Here is a 13,076-nt window from a genome sequence, read left to right on the forward strand (position 1 = left end):
CCCAGCGGCCTGCCTGGGGTTCTGGCTCCTTTCTCTCTCACTTTGCTCTAGTCCCCATCATGACAACCGTTAGCTTCCTCCCTGGCCAGTCTGACTAACCCCGGCTCTCGTGTGTGCAGTGAGGACTGCTTACTGCGGGAGGGTGCTGGGCCGTGCCACCTGTCCAGTCAGCCCTGGCCATCAGATGCCTCCCACGACTTAATGAGCCAGCTGAGCTGAAACACTACCACAGCCAGCAAATGGTATGTATGGGCAGCTCTTGTAGCAATGGGAACAGGCAAAAGGCTTTACAACATGAACGTGGACTGCCAACAACGTAGTTTGCTCCCAAAGTTTTACATTCATACTTCAACAAATAAGTTAGTTTCCACATACAGCAGCTACAGTGAGCTAGCCACAGGTTAAATGCAGTTTAGTTACACCTCGTGCTCGCCAGAACACCTGTTACTTCCCAACGTGACTTCTCAGACTGACAGCTTACCACGAACTGGCCTCCTGTAGCAAGGAGCTCTGGGGCAGGGCAGGTGGAGGCTTTAGTCGGGGTGGGCCACTGGGGACTGTCTCCATGAAGCAGATGTGAAAGCTTCTTTTCTGCCTCCTTGTAAAATGTGTCGATATTCTAAGAGAATAAGTGGAAAAGCCGTGTCCTGAGTTGCTAATTCACACACTGATGTTCTTTCAGAAATAAAACATCCAGAACAAAAGAATGAGTCCCATTTTTTGTTTGTTGTTTAGCTAGGGTCTGGTGCTCACTCTGTAGAGGAGGCTGGCACTCAAGTTCTGGAATCGCAGGTGTGGGGACACACTTAAAATTCCATAGCAACTGCCAAGCACTCACATCAGTGTAAACCAACTCCCCTGAGGGGTGAGTGGAGGAGGGTGGGAGCGAGCTCCTGTGCTCATGTGTGGACACCCTGGGCTGAAGGCACTCTCCAGGCACCTGTGTTCCTGCTTCCTACTCTCTAATCTCACCTCGATAGCCTGCTTCATTCTGTTGACTCTCTCCTGAAAGTAGACCTCCTTTGGACTGGTGGAGAATATGGAAAAGCCCCCCGCAAATAAAGCCGGCATTCCTGATCTGGACTCAGGGTACCACTGGAGGTTGCTCGCAGCGATCAGCACACGGGGCTGGATGTCTTCATTAAGGTCTACCCCAAACTTTACCACTACTAGATTAAGACATTCATCTGACAGGTAGACCACAGGAGCAAGACCTAGAATGAAGAGAAAGCCAACGTTATCTTTACGGTTGCTAGGACAATGATCTACTTGTTTGTCCTAGGAGATAAGAGTCCTGTAAGCCTTGCTTACAGTGTTAACATTTCAGTGGCAAACATTCCGAAGTCATGGGGCAGCAGATACACAGATACACTGCTGGGGAGGGTGCAGATCTGATCCATCCTTCTGGGGAAAAAGGTGGCACTGTCTAGCAAAGCTATGGACATCTTACCTGTCCAGCTGGCACTCTTATCTACAGTCCACTCTGAGACAGACGCCCAGTAACAGTAAAATAATGGGAGCAAGGGCCATGCTGACGCTGCACCCAGGTCCCTCAGGCAGTTCTGTCTGCACTTATAAAATGTTGGAAACAAGCCTTATCAGCTCTCACACTGGGGTAGCTGTGCTGCACCCACACTATGCTTTTCCAGGCAGCTGTGAAAAGAATGAAGAAAATCCCAAGACAGTGCTAAGTGGGAAAAGCACACCAGAAAGACTCCAGTGTCACCTGCAGAACAGGAAGAAGACAGAAAACACAGACTTTCTTTCTTTTTTCTTTTTCTTTTTCTTTTTTTTTTTTTTTGCCAAGAAATGAGGAAGGCTGACAAGAAACCAAACAGGTACGGCCTGGAGGAGCAAAGGAGGACCAGACTCAGGGTAGTTGCCCCAGGAGGGAAACATGCTTCTCCGAGTGACTCTTAGCTTTATGATCGCTTCCCACTTGGAACCAGAGTCAATGCAGGACTGCGGCAGGGAACACAATGAACTGGCAGCAACATGTGTTGCCAGAAAGCAAAGATGTGCTCAGAAAGTGGAGGAGACTTGTGGAGAGCTATGGTTGGCTGGGACCTGGGCAGGCACAGGGATGCACCTAGACCAGTCTTTCCTCCACTGGACCTGGGCAGGCACAGGGATGCAGCTAGACCAGTCTTTCCTCCACTGGACCTGGGCAGGCACAGGGATGCACCTAGACCAGCCTCTCCTCCCCTGGACCTGGGCAGGCACAGGGATGCAGCTAGACCAGCCTGTCCTCCCCTGGACCTGGGCAGGCACAGGGATGCACCCCGACCAGTCTCCCCTACTTTCTTGGGTATTTATTTCCTGCCTTTTTGAATCTATGCAGATGTCTACCTCTCCATCAACTCCTGCATTTGTGGTCCAAAGTTCTTTGGCCTGTCTGCTGCTGGCTAAGGCCTATCTCATCACAGAGTGACTGGACAGCAGGTGTCAGGTGCTGACTGCCCAGTGTCAGTCTTTACTTTCTTGGCTTCTCCAGCACAGTGTGCCCCGAGTGTGCCTGTAACTTTCATCTGAAAGCCAGTCTCCTGGTCCCGATTCTAACAACTGCTTTCCTTTTCCTTCTCTTTGAAAAGACATGCATAAAGGAACCACACCCACCATTTCTACCCCTCTGCTTCCTTGTTCTACTCAGCCAGCCAGTCCCTCTCTTCAAGAAAGGGCTCTTCCACGATGCCAAGTCCAACTACCAAGTCTTGGACCTCACCTCACACCAGTGCTTCAGACAGGCTTCACCACACACAGAGCACTGCTTCTTTTCTATCTGCCCATCTCTGAACATCCAAGTGTCAAACTGAGTCCTCTGTCTCTCCTTAGTCCCCTCAGAGCGACCTCATTCAGTCTCCTGGCTTTGCATCTCACCGGTACCGATGGCACTAAAATTGTACCTTCAGCTCTGAGCACTGCCCCAAGCAGATGTCTGTAAACACAGCTGTCAATCTACCACATCTCCTCAGCAGCTTCTCATGTGGCTGAGACTCCACTTGCAAACCATGTTCCCCATGGGTTGTTTTCAAGTTCTTCCTTTTCAGCAAGTGGCAACCCCAGTCTTCCGTAGCTTGGACACACCACTCTTTCCTCCACCTTCACAATGTAACCAGGGTCTGCTGCTCACCACGCCCATGGCTTCTGTCTGCTTCCTCACCCTCCCTGCCTAGATTCTCACCATGGCTTCCTCCAGGAGTCCATCTGTACTCACACCCTCCATATCCAATTTCCAATGTAATAGTTCAGGTAATATGTGAAGGGTCAAAGCCTGTCCTTCCTCTACTTGAAACCTCCCATCAGCCTTTATGTAAAAGTTACAATATATACGGGGGAGCCAGCGAGATGGCTCAAGAGGTAACGGGGGCTGCTGCGCAAGCCTGATGGTCTGAGTCCAGCATCAAGTACAAAAAGAACCATCTCCATAAAGTTGTCTCGTCCTCCGGCCTCCGCACACGTGCTCCCCCCTCCCCCCACAACCGGGCTCTTCCCTGCCTCTCCCTCCTCTGCCAAAGCCTACAGGTCCTGGCACGGTCTTCCTGGGAAGCTGTCCCGGTCACATGCTTCTCTCTCAGCTTCTTTTGGTCCAACACAAATGTCAGTGGGGTCTTTTCTGAAGGCTCTTCTTCCGACCTCACTCCTTCCCTCAGGCACTCATATTGTTTTCTTTGTCTGTAATCTCCTCCACCCCCAGAGTGCTCCTGGGAAGGGGTTCTTAGCCGCTAAGCACCTGGCATGTAACACTCACTCAAGAAATACTGATGGAATGCAAATAAGCCACCCACCCTCTATCACAATCAAATGTGTCCAGACACAGCGTGACCGATGACAGGGAATGACATGGCAATGTGGCTTAATAAGACAAGGGTCAGAGAAAAGCCCCAATCAGATAATCACAGCGGGGAAGGGGGAAGGAGAAGGGAGGGAGGTCAGCAAGCACAGACACACAGAACATAACCCATAAGGAACGTCCCCCCGCCCCCCAACAAGAAAATTCCTACAGTTTTCCAAAGTGACTCTGCTCCGGAGCTTCAGGCCACACAGTCACTACGAAGCCTCTGGATTGGAGGTAACAACCAGATCTGAAAGATGGAAGGGAGCCAGCAGGACCTACGAAGAAGCTGACGGCACAACGGGCCAGATCCACACCCGAGAAGTGACCAAGATGCACACACTGTACACAGGAAGCAAAATGAAGGACACAGAGTGGATCGACAGAAATACAATGGAAAGAGCCAAGTGAAAGCAGAAACAAATGTCCTGTCACACAAGACAACTGGCACTCCTGAGGCGGGCGGGCTCCCAAGGAGCAGACAGGCAGGCGCAGAGACAAAAGAAGGGGAACTTTCAGAAGCCGTGTCAGGGCTGAGAAACAAAACAAAACACCAATACAACCGAAAGGCTAGTGAGCTGCCAGAGAAGGGCGGGATGGGAAACTGACAGCCAACACTGAGGAAAGAGCCTGTCCTACACCACGCAGTGCTTTCTGGTTGTTGTTGTTTTTTGTGGTTTTGTTGTCTTTTGGTTTTTTTGAGACAGAGATTCTTTGTGTAGCTTTGGAGCCTGTCCTGAAATTAGCTCTGTAGACCAGGCTGGCCTCGAACTCACAGAGTTCTGCCTGCCTCTGCCTCCCAAGTGCTGGGATCAAAGGTGTGCGCCACCACTGCCTGGCATGCACTGCTATAAGAGTGAGAGACAGTGCCCTGTTCCTACAGCGTCACATCCCAGAGGGGATGGGTGTGGGGGGATGCTGTCAGGTGCTGAGCAGTGCCAAGGAGGAAACGAGGTCAGAGAGAGAGCGCTGGTTTGGGACAGACTCGGACACTGCTCCTGTTAGGAAGGGTCTCTTACACTTGACCAGCAACGTGAAGGCACCAAAAGCCACCACAGCTGTCCGTGGAACAGTGAGTGCAGCCTCAGAGACTGCAACCAGGACATGTCACATGGCTGGAGAGCTAGGAGCTAAGGGTCTGAATACAGTAACCGATGAAGAAATGGAAGGCTGTGTTGCCTCCACAGAGATCGCAGCTGGACTCTGACATCTGTGCTGCCCTTCTGTAGGAAAGGAAACGGCTCCGTAGATAAACGCACAACAAAACAGGGCGGGACAGAGTTCATGGTAAAAACATCTGCCTAGCATTGTGAGCCTTCAGTTTGATTCCCAGAGCTACAAGTAAGAGAGAAGAATCCAGCCAAGGTGTTGGAGAATACTAAAAGCTGAAGAGATCGGAGGTTTAAATGTTCCACTAAATATAAGTATTTGATCACAGTTAATTAAAAAAAAAACAAGGGTTGGGGATTTAGCTCAGTGGTAGAGCGCTTGCCTAGCAAGTGCAAGGCCTTGGGTTCGATCCTCAGCTCAAAACAAAAACAAAACAAAACAAAAAACAACAAAACAAAACAGCAACAACAAAACTCTACAAAGTTAAACAGCACAGAACAGAATATAATCCTTCTCCTTAAATACTATCACATTGCTTTTTATTAAGAAAAGAGGCCAGGCAGTGGTGGTGCACTCCTTTAATCCCAGCACTCAGGAGGCAGAGACAGGCGGATCTCTGTGAGTTCGAGGCCAGCCTGGTCTATAGAGCAAGTTCCAGGACAGGCTCCAAAACTACATAGAGAAACCCTGTCTCAGAAAACCAAAAAAAAAAAAAAAAAAAAGAAAGAAAGAAAAGCAAAGAGGCCAATGGCCAACAGACGGCTCTGTGGTAAAGGTACTCTGCCATCAAGCCTGATGACCTGAGTTTGAAATCTGGGCCTGATGGAAGAAGAGAGAAGACTCCTCTAGGTTGTTCTCTGACCCCCCATTCTGCTGGCACACCCACACACATACAGAAAAATACACATAAGCAAACACACAGGTTACTTTCACATCACTACACAGCTTATCAGTGTAGCTCCACTAGCTAGTTATTAGTTTAAAGCTTGACAAGCAATGTTCTTCGAGAGAATTCACAAAAGACTACATTAACACACCGTACATTACCTGTTGTTTTTACAACAGAGACCACAACTCCTACAAGGTCCACTTCAGAACAAGGAGGCCGAAAGGCCGGCTCTAACAGTCTGCTGAAGTGAAGGGGCTCCCTCGGCTGGTAAACCTGGGCTAAGGTTTCATTGGCAGCCTGCAGGAAAGAGAACAGTCAGTGTGCAGAGACTCTGGGAAGCGCTATGCATTTATCAAAATGGAAATGTATAAGGAGAGGTGCAGACCGGTAGCTGCTGATACTGAGTTCTTTTCGTAGCTGTTAACTGGATGCTAAGTCGTTCAAATTTACTCCTCGATTTCGATACCGCAAGATGATAGATTTTGTATCTCTTTCCTTCTATTAACAGGGACTGTAGGTCTGATGACGGACGCCAGATACTCAACAGAGCTGTTTGGAGAGACAGGACATGACCGGCACACTGGTGACCATTTGCTGAAACATTTAGTGAAGACCCGAGGGTTTCGTGGGTGCTCACAGCCCATTTTATTCACTTGATATACATGAATTTTATATTTCACTTGTCATTTGTAAGCTTTTTTCTTTTGGTTTTTCGAGACATAGTTTCTCTGTGTAGCCTTGGATGTCTGTAGATCAGGCAGGCCTTGAACTTACAGAGACCCACCTGCCATTGCCTCCTGAGTGCTGGGATAAAAGGAGTGCACCTCCACCACTCAGCTTAAGTTCACTTTTTAACTTAACAAAACTGAACTTTGCACACTCACATGATTTTTCCTCTCCCTTGTAGCTTGTCACACGCAGCTTCCACACAGGTGTGACATCCCTTGATAAGCCCGCCTCTTGCTCAGCGGACTCCAAGGCCTTCCGGAAGACGGACTGGATCTGTGCTTGTTTCTTGTCGTTCAACATCTGTCTGTGGTTGTTCAAGGCTCGCAGCTGCTCTTCACTGAAACAAGCCTGTGAGCATTGAAAACATCAGAGCAGCCACAGGGCAATCCTGCCTACCCCAGCTGGGCTGCCTTACAGGAGAAACGCAACAGACCCCACCCCGCTGAGGGTGTGTACCCATTATCCATTTTATCACACCAGGCTCTCAGGGACCTCACACTGCCTGTGCCCTTGTGACAGACCCCCAACACTTAGTGTTCTCTAACCACAACCAGCGCGCCTACACTTCATGGCTGACACGAATGGACACTAACAGAACCACGGATGTACGTCTGGTAAATGTCCTAACTCACTTGATCTTCACAAGCACGCCATGATGTGTGTGCTATTATCATTTCCACATTGAGCCAATGAAAGTGAGGCACACAGAGAATCAGTACCTGCACAGGTGACATGGGAGAGGCTGGCTCAATGGCTTTTATCCTTATCTCCTGTGTGAGAAGTTTAATTTAATAATTTAACCTCATAGTTCATCTTTGGAAGAGCAGATACAATTTTTGAAGTTTTGTATGTTCGTCTATTTATTTTATGTGTGCATGTGGAGCTGCAGTTATAGGTGGTTGTGAACGCCAGCCACGGGTACTGGGAACCCAATTTGGGTCCTCTACAGGGCTCGAGCATTCTTAACCACTAAGCCATCTCTCCAGACAGAATTTTGTTGTGTCTCCCAGGCACATATCTTGCCATCCTGCCTCTCGGTCCCCAGAGTGCTTGGAACACAAACGTGCCACACAGCTGGCTAAAATACACACACACACACACACACACACACACACACACACACACACATATTCATATTTATTTTGGGTGTGTAGAGGTCAGAGGAAACTGGAAGGAGTTGATTCTCTCCTTCCTTCACATGAGTCCCAGGGATTGAACCAGGCTGTCAGGGTTGGTGGCAGGAGACTTTGCCTACTGAGCTATCTCTCTGGCCTTTTGCCTGGCATTTTAAACCATGTTACTTTAATATATGAAACTCATATTTGATACAGAATTAAAAACTTGCCACAGGAGTCATCCTGAAAGATGTAGCATTTCAGCATGGACTTGCTATACCAACCAGCAGGAGAACAGCTTCCCACAGGGCTGGGGACTGAAGCTTGTCCCCAGCTCTTCCTCACCTCAAGGTGGTCGGGGTCTGATGCACTCTGGACTGCTGCATAGAGCTCCGCACCATCCTGCAGAGCATGGACCTGCTGCCTTGTGAGTGCACGGGACAGCACACACCGCTGTGCTCTGTCTTCTGGGGACGAAGGAGGCATCATTGATTGGCTAAACCCAGACCTTAGGAGCGTAACTACAAAGTCAAGCAAAATTGCCCAGAGGAGAGAGAACAGGCAATCAAAGGGCACCAAGAGCAGCGGGATGGCCCAGCTGGTAATGGTACCAGTTACCAAGTCTACCAACCTGGTCCGAGCCCCAGAGCCCACGAGGCAGGAGAGAGCTGACTCTAAGTTGTCCCTTACTTCTTCTGTATGTGTGCTGTGTGACATGCACACACAATCAGTGAATGAATGGAATAGAAAATATTTTAAAGACCACCTATCAACTAAAAGTTTCCTTGTTTAAAAAAAAAAAAAAAGACAGAGAAACTGGTGCATTCTCGGTTACAACGGCATATACAGGGGCTTATGGAATTAGATTAATTTGTAACTTGTAATTTAAATAACTTGTTTCTCATATTGATTCACTTATTCAGGAAAGCAGTATAATCTGGTGATAATTTTAAATAAATAAAATAGTGGAAGTCCAATCCTTATTTTAAAATTTTGCTTGAGTATGTGATGTGTGTTTCTATGAAAGCATGACACTTATGTGGAGTGCTGTGAAGGCCTCAAGAGTCCTGGGACCCCTAGAGCTGGAGTTACCTGTGGTTGTGGGTGCTGGGAACTGAACTCAGGTCTTCTGAAGAGTAGGAAGTGCTCTTAGCTACTGAGTCATCTCTCCAGCCCCTAATCTTTCTACAGATACACATATATTACACCTACAAAAAGTTCTGAGGAAATGCACGAAAACATCATCTTTAACAACACAAAGATGACTGGAAAAGGGAACCCTGAGTCGTTTATAGTGAAGGTCGGTGTGTGGGAACGAGCCTACCTAGTTCCTGGAGTTTTGATCCTCAGACACTCCCAGCTTCAATGGCACATGCTGGTGCACAGCTGGACAGATGCTGGGGAAGAGGCGTGGCAGGGACCTGGAGGACGCTAGTCTGGCTGGCTCTTCTGGGCCACCCTTGCCCTGACACCAGAATTCCCTAGATACTGAAACCCAGCATACGAAGGGGGGGGCAGGCCTGCACCCCAGCTCCTCTGGAGGCCAAGGCAGGAGGATGGAAAGGTGAAGGACTGCCTGAGCTAGGGTGAGTACAAGGCCAGGTCGATCAACTTTGTGAGCCCCTGCCTCTAAATGAGAGAAAGAGAACTTATTTGAGGACCCTGAGACATGCTGCCGCCTTTCACTGTCTCAGACCATTGCCTAAAAGCTCAGCTCTCAAAGAAGCAACGACAGTCAGGGTCAGTTTAATTTCCATTTCTGCATATGTGTGACATTTGTAGGTTGAAAATAAAATCAGGGGGTTGGGGATTTAGCTCAGTGGTAGAGCGCTTGCCTTGCAAGCACAAGGCCCTGGGTTCGATCCTCAGCTCAAAATAAATAAATAAATAAATAAATAAATAAATAAATAAATAAATAAATAAATTAAAATCAGATGCAGAATTTAAAAAGCATCAATTACTAATAAGAATTCACAGTTATAAAACATGAGAAACAACAATTTGTAACATGAAGCCCATTTTACCTTCTGGGTCTTTAAACTCTGCCTGGATTTTGGTGAACAAGGCCTCCAGTTTCTTCTGCTGGGCCCCTGCAAACCTCACTGCCTCCTTCTCCTCTTCTCTCTCATTACGAAATACATACAAGCCAGATGCCGTCTTCTCCACCCACTGACAATGTATTGAAACAGGAAGGAACACACTCAGATTCGCGCCAAGGAAAGAAACCACATGGTAAGCTTCAAAAGGCGCCGTACCTGTAGAGGGTACACTCTCTGAACGACGACGTCCACACAGCCAACGCTTCCTCCGTCACTGAACAGTGAGGACAAGGGCAGAGGGAAAGGCCTGGGGTCGCCAAAGAACCCCAGCTTGCTGTGCCAGCGAGCGGGCCGAGTGCTGTTGGCGGAAATCTGCAGGAGGTCAAGAGCAGAAGTTAAAGACATACTGATTCTACTCTACAACTCTGGATCTTTTGGGATGGTTTAAGAATATTCACTTGAGTGAGTGGTGGTGGCGCACGCCTTTAATCCCAACACTTGGGAGGCAGAGGCAGGCGGATCTCTGTGAGTTCGAGGCCAGCATGGTCTACAAAGCGAGTTCTAGGACAGCCAGGGCTACAAAGAGAAACCCTGTCTCAAAAAAAAAAAAAAAAAAAAAAAAAAAAATTCACTTGTGTGTGTGTAGGGGTGGTGATGAAAAGATGGCTCAGCAGTTAAGAGCACTTGCTGCTTTTGCAGAGGACCTGGGTTCAGTTCCCAGCACCCACATGATGGTTCACAACTCCGGTTCCAGGGGATCCAATTCCCTCTTCTGGCCTCTGAGAGAACTGCATGCTTATGGTGCATAGGCAGGCAAAACACTCCTACTCAAAAAATAAACTTTTTAAAAAATTCACTTTTAAATATCTCATAAAGATGACTGATAAAAAAAAGTGAGTAAGCAGAAAAACTATACAAAAGGGAAAATACTTCAACATATACTTCTCAAGAATGTTTCTACAGAGCACTTGCCTAGCATATACAGGAGCTGATCCCCTAGCAACACATGTATGTTTGCACGCTCACTTCTGCTACAAAACATCAATGTTATTTAAATATTTCTAATAGAATACATTAGTGCGTGGGAGATGGCTCAGTTGGTAAGGCACTTGCCCTGTCCACATGAGGATCTGAGTTTTAGCTCCAGAACCATTGAAATGCTGGGGAGTGGAGGCAGGCACTTGGAATCCCAGTGCCAGGAGAGGAGACAGAAGCACAGGTACCTAAACTCGATTCTGGTACAGGACTGACTCTTTTTTTTTTGGAGCTGAGGATCAAACCCAGGGCCTTGAGCTTGCTAGGCAATCGCTCTACCACTGAGCTAAATCCCGAACCCCAGGACTGACTCTTATTCAGTAACTGTAACTGCATTTAGCTCAAGAAATAGCTCTGCCTCTCCTAGCCAGTGAAAAACCTTAGAAAAATTTGCTTCTTATATTACCAGTACATTGTTAAGAGATGCTATCCTTTATGTCAAAAATAAACACATTTCAGTTAATTGCCTCTCTAGACTATAACAGACTCTCAGGCTGGTTCTTGCCCAGCTGTGCAGTAGTTTAATTTACCTTTAGCCTAAGAGAGTCCGGGGCTTCCAGAGGTGCACAGGCATCAGGAGAGCCCACCAGCTCTGCACCGTAGGTAATGATCTTCTGACCCACAGTCAGTCTCCCGCTCTTCACAAGAGCCACAAGTGGAGGGTCTAGCTGGGCCTTGACGGCATACCATCCGTCTGTGAGTTCAATCGTGTCTAGGCTCTTGGGATCAGCACCACTACTTTTGCTGCCTGAGGTTTCAGATACACTTGTGCTTGGTGAAATGACGTCAGAAACACAGAGAACGAGTGTTTTTGCGGCTGTATCATCCCTTTCCAGGATCTTCTTTAGAGCTGATCTGCTGCTGCTGTCAATTTCCACATCATATCTGAAGAGGAAATGAAAATGCTGATTTTAGGAACTGTACCCCTGGGGTCTCACTGTAAACAAAGCCATGAATCCTTAAGAAGTAGTTAGCGCCCCCCCCCAAAAAGTCATTTAGCTAGGCGGTGGTGGCACACGCCTTTAATCCCATTACTCGGGAGGCAGAGGCAGGTGAATCTCTGTGAGTTCCAGGCCAGCCTGGTCTCTAAAGCGAGTTTCAGGAAAGGCATAAAGCTATACAGAGAAACTGTCTCGAGAAAAAAAAAAAAAAAGTAGTAGTTAGCGCACTGGGCTGGAGACATACAGGGCAGTTGAGAGAGCTTTGTGGCACTATCACAAAGACCAGATAGGACCAGGTGTTAGGTCCTAGCACCTACTAACAAGCTGGTGTAGAGTACATGCCTGTAACCCCAGCTCTAGGGTAGCTGGAGACAGGGGGACTGCTGAGGATTGCTGGCTTCCAGACTAGCCAAGAAAACATGAGTTCTAGGTTCAGGGAGACCCCACCTCAAAGGACCAGGCAGAGCATGCGAGTGGAGGGCACCAGATGCCTTCTGCCTCATGCATACATACAGGAGGACACATCCACATATGCATATGAGCACATGGGTATACCCAGGTGCACTCACAAATAAATAAATATTTTTAAAAATTAGTTCATCAAGCCAGGCATGGTGATGTACATCTTTAGTCCCAGCACTCAGGAGGCAGAGGCAGGCCAATCTCTGAGTTCAAGGTCAGCCTGAACAGTGAGTTCCAGGACAATCAGTACTGTTACACATAGAAACCCTGTTGAAAAAAAAAGCCAATATATATTTCATCAAAGAAATACTGAAAAGATAATTTTAAGAATTAAGCTAGAGGCAGGCAATGGTGGTACAAACCTTTAATCTCAGCACTTGGGAAGCAGAGGCAGGTGGATCTCTGAGTTCAAGGCCAGCCTGGTCTATAGAGTGAGTTCCAGGACAGCCAGGGCTACACAGAGAAAAATCTGTCTTAAAAAACCAAAAGAAAATAAAAATGTAGCTAGACATACTGGGTTTTTTTGTTTGTTTGGTTGGTTTTGGTTTTGGTTTTGGTTTTTCAAGACAGTGTTTCTTTGTGTAGTTTTCGTGCCTGTCCTGGATCTCACTCTGTAGCCCAGGCTGGCCTCAAACTCACAGAGATCCGCTTGGCTCTGCCTCCCGAGTGCTGGGATTAAAGGCGTGCGCCACCACCGCCCGGCAACATACTGTTTTTTATTGTTAAAATGAGAATACTGAAGACAAAAACGTTTTATTAGCAATCTTTAAATACTGGATCAAATTAGTAATTCCCATATCAAAAGGTCAAAGAGAGGGTGGGAGAAGGGGGAATCGAGGCATACGAACATTTTCCTTAAGTGGGGCTGTCACTCACAACATCTTTGAGATGGAAGTCACAGGCTGCACAGGAACCTGCAGACTG

General features: G+C 47.7%; 1 protein-coding gene across 1 annotated transcript in view; it reads right to left on the minus strand.

The window, feature by feature from the left end:
• The window catches only part of Brca2 (BRCA2 DNA repair associated), a 42,318-nt gene that overhangs the window by 1,381 nt on the left and 27,861 nt on the right, over window positions 1–13,076 (minus strand). The window contains exons 18-26 of the mRNA XM_036171913.1: window positions 11,280–11,634; window positions 9,931–10,086; window positions 9,700–9,844; window positions 8,021–8,142; window positions 6,716–6,908; window positions 6,217–6,380; window positions 5,990–6,128; window positions 973–1,214; window positions 482–619 (exon numbers count right to left, since the gene is read on the minus strand). Coding sequence (XP_036027806.1) covers window positions 482–619; window positions 973–1,214; window positions 5,990–6,128; window positions 6,217–6,380; window positions 6,716–6,908; window positions 8,021–8,142; window positions 9,700–9,844; window positions 9,931–10,086; window positions 11,280–11,634 — 1,654 coding nt within the window. The remainder of the gene's footprint in view (window positions 1–481; window positions 620–972; window positions 1,215–5,989; window positions 6,129–6,216; window positions 6,381–6,715; window positions 6,909–8,020; window positions 8,143–9,699; window positions 9,845–9,930; window positions 10,087–11,279; window positions 11,635–13,076) is intronic.

Source organism: Onychomys torridus, chromosome 22 (genome assembly GCF_903995425.1).
Source record: "Onychomys torridus chromosome 22, mOncTor1.1, whole genome shotgun sequence".
In the NCBI taxonomy this organism is placed as follows: Eukaryota; Metazoa; Chordata; class Mammalia; order Rodentia; family Cricetidae; genus Onychomys; species Onychomys torridus.